Genomic DNA, 8,396 nt, shown 5'->3' with positions numbered 1-8,396 from the left:
CTCTATCTGGGTAGCAACCTTGATAGTCCATCTCTTGGAATATTTGCAGCGCAAGATCAGATCGGTTCTTCTCACAGAGAACTTTCATAAGCAGTTTCAAGGGCTGAATGCGAGACTTCACTTGCCAACCATAAGCACTCTCCCTAAAAAGATGGTGAGCAGCTTCAAGCATGTTCTCTTTCACCAATATCTTCAGCAGGGTATTGAAAGATTCTGTCCAATTAATACAGTTAAACCGAGGAATGCTATGATACAGAGAGATAGCCTCATCTATCATTCCAGCTTCAGCATATGTCTTGATAGCCGATACAAAGACTGAATCTTTGCATTCACATGAGTCCTCCCTCATCAGCTCTATCACATCCTTCATCTCTGTGATTCGCCCTGACTTTCCAAGGATGCTAATCATAGTGGCATACACTGAACCATTGTGGTGGTACTTGGGGTACCTTGATTGGACTTCACTGAAAATTTGGAGAGCCTTTAATGGGTTTTTTTGCAATTGTATAATCTGGGAAAGGTAGGTAGGTGTCAATACTCTTGGCCACCTTATACTCATGGCACCTGAATACGCATGAGTCAAAATTTTATGGGAGCAAAACGCAGCATTTGCTTCAGAATATCTATGGCAGCAGAGAATTCTATGAGACTAACTCAATAATTGACATGATACTAACAATATTTATTTTAAAATTTCAGAGGCTGATGAAAGATGATGAATCTGACCCCTAATGGGCTAATGGGAAAAAGGTAGAGCAGAAAATGGAAGGATGTGGAGGTGGAGCCCCACTGTGTCGAAATGAGAACAAAGATTGAGAAACAGCTCCTCCAGTGCTCTAAGTTTCTGAAGTAACACTCTTATTGGAGCACATTTAAACTCAGTTATATGTTCAATAAATATATTGAATTTGAAAGAAAAATGCATACATGATATTGCATTTATATATTTTACAAAGGAGGGTAAAAGCTGACAGATTTGCCGTTCTTGTGGCTTAAGATTAATTAAACCAAATATGGCTTCATCCTATTCGCCCGTTCTATCTTCTCCAAACTAAGGACCAGATAGAAAATTCCACAACAAAACACTCAGGAGCGAAACATCCTAAATACAATTCAAATACTCATAATTGCCTAACACACACACACACACACACAGGCGGACTTATAGTGCACTCAGTGGCCACCGAAATCTTTGAAATATGCATAGTTGATATCATGCCCTTTTAATTTTTGTTCCAGATACTTTGACACAACTCGAGCCAAGTCATTTACAAGATCATACATAACAAATACCTTGACAATTTTCCAAAATTGATGATAATATAAAAAGATTAATAAACAGAATGCCAATACACAACAATTCCAACATTGAGAAACAACCAATCCAAATCATACAAGTCGCTAGCAAATCAAAATGAAGATGGAAGAAGTATAATAGCCAATTACACACCATTAAAGCAAAACGAGTACAAAAAAAAAAAACTCAATGTAAATATTCCAAAAATTCAAAAGCGTCAATATTCAAACGATTACACGAACAGATTGAAAGCCAGCTTAAAATGAAAAATTTAAAACAAAGCAAGAACATCTAAGCAGGGAACAGATGACGCGGGGCACAAATTCAAAGTCAGATTGAACAAATCAACCTAACCGGATTTTGGGAGTACAAAAAGCCCTAGGGTTCGAACCTTCTTCGCTGCTTGCCCAAGAACAACAAAGCGGGGTTAACAACGGTGGACGGCGTCCAAAGGCGTGTGGAATGCTGGTTCGTCGACGAAGAGAAATGGATCCGCTGCTTCCGATAATGAGTTCGATCGGGGTCGAAAATTAATTAGCCCGGCCTTTTCTTTCGCCAAAGACAAAATAATACTCACTACCTCACTCCCTCACAAATTATAAAACATTGTTGGAATTTTATGAATTTTATAATTAGAATAAAGTATAAAAATCTATCAAGTGATTAGTACTAGGCCAAGAACTTTGGGTTCAGCTGGCATAGCAGCATCCTTATGAGCTTAAATCGCGGGTTCGAACCGCGCCTGCAAACGTGTCAACATTTGCCTACTCAAAAAAAAAGTGATTAGTAACTAGTAAGAAACATTATTAGCTTAAATGAGAAAATAGTTAAAAACTCAAAATATTACTGAAATTAATGTAAAAGTAATTAACTTTTAATTTATCTTAAAGGCTTAATTTTCTGTGTTAAATGCTCACTGTGATTGACACATGTCAATCTTTGCGAATATGGACTAAAAAGGAGAGAGAAAATACTCACGAAATAGTCAACTAGAAATATCCAGTAGCCTAAAGTGAAAAGGGGGCAAAAATACTCATAACATTATCAAAATTGATGAAAAAGTAACCAATCTATCAAATTCCTTAAATATTGACTGTTTAACTAACTGACACATAAGCAGAAGTTGATCATTTTTCCACTAATGTGGATAAAAAATATTTGCAAGTGAAATTCTATGAAGGTAATAGGTTATCGTATACATATCATGTGGAAAAATTCGTCTTCACTAACCATCAAGTTAAATCATTTGCTTCTTTGCAGCATTGACGAAAACCATTTAAGAATTTTGAACCTATCATAAATGAAATTGATTAAGGTTGTGACAATCTTCTAAAGGCAGGCAGTGTAGGAAGTATGCTTAATCTCAATCTTTGATTGTGTATAATTTATCTCACTGTATTGAATTTTAAGTTTTACATATAAAAAGAATAAGTGGAGAGGGAGGGACGAAGGAGGTGGGATTATCAGTGAAAAAATAAGATTTAGCGAGATACGTCATTGATCAACCTTAGTAGAAATTAACCTAGGAATATATTTTGTCTACGTCAGTGAAAAAATGGTCAACTTCTGCTTATGTGTCAGCTAAATACTCAACATTTAAGAGATTTGATGGATTGATCATTTTTGTACCAACTTCATAATATTATGTATATTTTTATTCTTTTTCTCACTTTAAGGTGTTGGATGGTACTAGCTAATGACTTAGTAGATATTTTTTCCCTTTTTTGATCCACATCAACAAAGACTAATACATAACAAGCATAATCAGCATTTAATATCGAAAACTAACAACATTAAGGTAAAGTTAATTGTTTAATCACTTTTGTACCAACTCTAATAACGTTATGATATTTTTATCTTTTTTTTTATTTTAGATTATTAGATATTTCTGGCCGATCACTTAATTAGTATCTTTGCGCCTTAACCCTTTATAATTTGACAAAAAAACATTTTATTATTGATACTTATTTAACATTACACTTAAAATGGTGAGAAAATTGAAATAGCAATAAGTTTAAATTTATATTAAATTAGAGGATATTTTTAAAAGTTTTGAAAAAAAATAGTTTATAAAATGTCATTACAAGATTTATTAGAATGCATAAACTTATATTATAATTTAAGACAAATGGATTGATTACTTTGAATAATAAAATTATTTTATTAATTTATACTTACAAATTTTTTATATACTATTCGTTGTCTTTTCTTTACATTTTTTTAATATAATTTTGGTTTAGGAGTTAGCTCTAGTAGAATGATTAATTTCCTACCATGTGGTGAAGTAATATTTGAATATTTTGTTTAAAGGTGTCCATGTTTAATAATTAATATTGATTGTGTTTAAAGTAGATTCCATTTACTAACGGAGGTTGAGTCTAGCAAAAAAGTTAGTCTTTTGTAATGTGATTAATCAAAATTCATATTCTCATTGGAAGAGGTGTCCACAACCCTACATTTATTATCCAACCGTGTTTCTAAAATAAGATTGTCTTTAATAAAAAGATATGTGAAAAAAAATGTAGATTCTATTTTAGGAATTGACTTTTCAAAATGATAGAAGTAAATTTCATTTATGTTTGCTGAATTGACTTTTATATGGTTTTTAGGTTTTGTGGATGGCCTTTTTAAATAATTTTTTAGAGAAAAATAATCATTTAATTATTATAATTTTAACTTAATTATAATTTATTTTTTAAACTTTGACTAAAAAATTGGATTTAGTACACAATGAGACGAGGATATAAGTTTTTAACTAGAACTTAATTCCATAACATATAAGATCATTCAATCCATACTATACAAGAGCTTTGAGTACCATTCAAACAGAATTCTCAACTCATCAGTTGTTTGATTAATAAAATAATTATAGTAAAAGATTTAATTTTTGACTGCATGTTTAGAAATAGCTGTGTTGTTTGAATTACCCATCACACTCGTGTTATTTAGACTCTCCCATGTCAGGATTTAAGTACATCTATTGCTGTTCATTATGTGTCACAAGTTTCATGCTCCCAATTGATTTATCTTCTATATGACCCGGTTTCTAGAGGTAGCCTTTTCGACGCGATTTTTACTCCATCAACTATAAAAGTTGGATCAATGTGAATTCCACTTTCAATACAAGCATAACAACCCTCTATTCAGTAAGCGTTTAAATAATTTTACAAGCATCATTTACCATTTATTGATATTAATTTTTTTAAATTTAAACGATTTTATTAAAATAATCCAAGTCATCCTGGAAGACTTCTGTAGTATCATAAAACTGGAACCTATTTCTCAAACAAAACAGGCTAGCTGTTTAAAAAAAAAAAAAAAAGACCGCATAGTTAAATTTTTAATGCATCCACAGAAGTTCTGAACTTCTTACATTCTCAAACCCTTAATATCAAGAATGAACTACACTGATGAACGTTAACATAAAGGACGCGATAGCCAAGTTCGCCTCTCCAATCCCCAAGTCCGCGTACGCAAGGCAGCATGACTCGTCGGGATGAAGCTTTGATCTCCACGTACAGGCAACATTTTACACCGTAAGTGAAGCCAATTTGGCAGCACAATGCAAGACGACTAATTATGCAGCAGCACTATACCAGGCGTTGCGACTATACATAGTACAGATTTGTTGATGCCAAAATGAATAATTAGACAGGCAAACACCAAGTTGAAGAAAAACTTCCACTCAACAAGAAAGTGGGAAAACTCGCCGTGCACAGATCAATTAAGTGTAATATTATATGGATCTTAACACCATAATTACATTTTATGATTTCAATAATACTAGTGAGGTGTTCAGTACCAACTTTGCCATGGTAGACACAGCAGCACTCAGTTCAAGACAAAATGGTACCTCGAGTCCACAAAGCTCTCAACATCCCAGAGAAAAGAACCAAAAGTCACAGCCTCCAAAACAAGGCTCTTCAAACCACCAAACTAATCTTCACGTTCTCGTCTTTTGAAGAGTCAATTGTCCCTTCCGGTGTTATCACTATTTCAGGTCTTCCGAACAATGCCTCTGTGTGCTTCTCAATGATGCTGACGGCCTCTTTGGATCTTATCGTCGCATATCTCTGAAGGGTCTCACCATCAAAGGACATCACATAGGTACGTAACCTGGATGGCTTTACGCCATAGCCAAAACCCTCAGGATTGACACCACCACCAGGCCAGGTAGAGACTTCGGGATGGGCCATACCTTGAGAAGGATCTTCTCCATTACTTGGTCTTCTACCATCCATGACAATTTGCTGTCCACCATTCTCTTCTGCTGTAGCAGGAAGAATTTTCATTGTCTTCTCCAGCTGGAACCTTTGGTCAACTCGCTTAAGAAAGTAACCATACATCACTGATGCAGCATAAACCTGTCCAACCCTGAGTTTGCTGATCTGAGCCATAGAACTTGCATCATCAATTCGATTACCCAAAATGAGAGCTAAGTGGTTTCTGATCATCTCATAGGCCTCAGGTGAGTGAAGCTGCTCAAATTTCCCATCTTCACTTGGCCATGAATCAACTCGACCCGAAGGATCTGGAGTTACAGAGGGTATCAGAGAAACATTGGCATCCATGAACTTCTGCACCACCAATGCATACAAAATCTCTTCGAGAGCTTTCCTTCTTTCATTAGCCTTAACCTCCGCAATCCTTCTGGAAATATTGAAAAGCCAATAAAATGGCCAGACTTATCAACAAGAGTCATTGGCATGATTCATGCACAACGCATTTTTATGTCCTTTTGAATTATGGACTGGTATATAAGAAGACCTCCATATATGACCAAGGAAACCATGATTAATCAACAAGCAAGAATTTAGTTTCTTAGATTAATTGGCCAATGAAGAAAAGATGTGAAGATAAAGCACAAAATAGCAGCAGCATCAAGTATTGGACAAACCTGTGCAAAACTAAGTCAGTGCCTGAAGCAGAAGGCTCTTCCACATTTTGTTTATCAGCGTCACGGTCAGTTTGAAGCTGCTCAAGCTGTTGTTCTACTGCAGCAGGCACAAGATGCGGATGACTAATCAATATCTGAGAAAGAAACTGTCCAATTGGAGATTCCAGCTTAAGAGGAGCAATTTTGGTGTTTGACCCTGATGATTCTGGGGATAGAGATGAAGCTTTAACTACTAAACCTCTTCTACTTTCAAAAGCCAGTCTCTTGTGACCTTGCTTGGGGATAGACACAGAATAGTTCAGCTGGCAATCATCAAGAATAATCAGGAAAAAAATAAATATATTTTAAATATCAGCCATGCAAGATGCAACATCCAAACGAGATGCACTCCCTTCATCCCTATATATAAGATGGTTTTAACTAATTCACACAAATCAATTAAAGTTGGTTATTTACTTAAAAGCACAACATTTTTTTAGTTTTGCCCTTGACCAATTTTCAAAAGTAAATTAATGCAGTACGTAGCTTTTTTCATTTCCAAGACAACATAAGGGTAAAATTGTCCATTTGTTAAAAAATATTATGAGAACCCTTATATTTAGGGACAAAAAAAACTTTCTAACCAACATCTTATATATAGGGATGGAGGGAGCATTCCAAAATTCTACTTCCATAGAAGCGCACAAACAAGATTAAATATATAAGAACAAATGAGGCAATGAAGGCAATCTGAATAGTAGTTGGCATCTAAGTACAGTGACGGATTCAAGGGGAGCACCATCACACAATTTTCCACCTTCATAGAAATAATCGAAGGTGTGCTTTAAAAATAGGTTAAAAAAATGCTCAATTAAAGCTTGACCCGCATAGGTAGAAGAAGATAATTTTGCATCCCCGGAAAATAATCCTTAATTCGTCACTGTCTAAATATCGAGGAAACAAAGTTGATTGCCAATCCCAATAGTCAAGCAAAAAATGACTCCAAATATACTTTGGGCAGTTTTCAAATAAAGATCAATCGTGGATTGCTTTTATCTACAGATGTGACCGGGGAACCATTCATGCGCCTTAAACAAAGCACAGTCAGAAACTCGTGCTTCGAATTTGATTTGATATTGCCCTTTCTTTTCCTGCTTGATAACAGTCCTAAGTCAAACTTAAGCTCAATTCCATCCACAAGCCCATTTATAACAGCCAAGCCACCCACCAAACATCGATAATCGATAACTATACCAATAATTATAAACGACTTCAATAGCAATCCACCAAATAAGCTCAAAACCAACATAAAGAACAGCAGACAAATCCGCCCAGAGTTCATTCTCCATAAATAACGTGAACTCCCAGAACCATACACCGAAACTCGAAGTTGAAACCCCATAAAAAGGAAAAAACCGACTTCATACCTTACTGGAGAGCTGAAAACTGGAAGAAAACCGGGCGCAGGCCGGCCGGTTGGGAGCCAATATGCTCGATCTTCCAAGGCAAACCATCAGCTTACATGGAACCACCGATGATCGGACGACGTTCACTGCCGCCGCATCCATTTGCAGCCCTGCGAGGCCCGGAAATGTTGAATTAACAGAAAAACAGGCAAAACTAGCCAAATAACCCCCAAAAAAAAAATTATGAATCAAGACGAAGCGTACCTTTAAGGTAATTGCAGGGATCGGAAGGGATAAAATGCAAAACCCTAGAGAGATAGAAGAGACGATGAGAGAGAAAATGGAAGCGGTATAATAATCGTGGAACCCAACGAAGATCGGCTCTGGGATGCGTGTTGTATCTCGCTGCAAGCCGGTGGGTAGAATTCTGCAAGCGCGTGATAAACTGATGCGGTTTATTTATGCAAAACGGTAGCTTGCGTCAACTTGACAAATATACCAAATGACATATTTGCCCTCCCTTTAAATACATATTATCTTATAGTACCTGCTAATGTTGGTCTAAATATAGAACACTCTACAAAAAAATCAGTAACATTAATTTTTTTTAAGAAAATATCCCTATTAATTGTATTGTGAAGAGATGTTATGTAAGAAAGAAAGTAAAAAAATTAAAATAGATTAATTTTAATTAGAGGGTAACTTGAAAAGTAATGATGATTTTTTACATGTGAAACAAATCATATTAACTAATTTTCTTAATCCTTGCAAAGATAGTTAAAATGGAGAATCACATGCAGAGATTATTTAAGTAAAT

General features: G+C 35.3%; 2 protein-coding genes across 2 annotated transcripts; both read right to left on the bottom strand.

The window, feature by feature from the left end:
• Positions 1–4: 4 nt before the first annotated feature.
• Positions 5–1,858, bottom strand: LOC129292425 (pentatricopeptide repeat-containing protein At1g05600-like; the record flags this gene model as incomplete). The annotated part of the gene is made up of 2 exons (XM_054929977.1): positions 1,652–1,858; positions 5–564 (listed from the first exon to the last, which is right to left on the bottom strand). A coding segment is annotated over exon 2 (555 nt), but the record flags the coding sequence as incomplete, so codon positions are not given.
• A 3,106-nt stretch (positions 1,859–4,964) lies between these two features.
• On the bottom strand, positions 4,965–8,030 carry LOC129292064 (UV-B-induced protein At3g17800, chloroplastic-like). The gene is given in 5 exon segments (XM_054929568.1): positions 4,965–5,235; positions 5,238–5,947; positions 6,195–6,496; positions 7,601–7,749; positions 7,844–8,030. Coding segments are annotated over 4 exon segments (1,260 nt in total). The 5' UTR covers positions 7,742–7,749; positions 7,844–8,030; the 3' UTR covers positions 4,965–5,128.
• Between the last annotated feature and the right edge of the window lie 366 nt (positions 8,031–8,396).

Source organism: Prosopis cineraria, unplaced genomic scaffold (genome assembly GCF_029017545.1).
Source record: "Prosopis cineraria cultivar Desert tree isolate PC_DT_omini unplaced genomic scaffold, ASM2901754v1 PC14, whole genome shotgun sequence".
Lineage (NCBI taxonomy): Eukaryota > Viridiplantae > Streptophyta > Magnoliopsida > Fabales > Fabaceae > Prosopis > Prosopis cineraria.
This window is presented reverse-complemented; position numbering and strand designations above follow the sequence as displayed.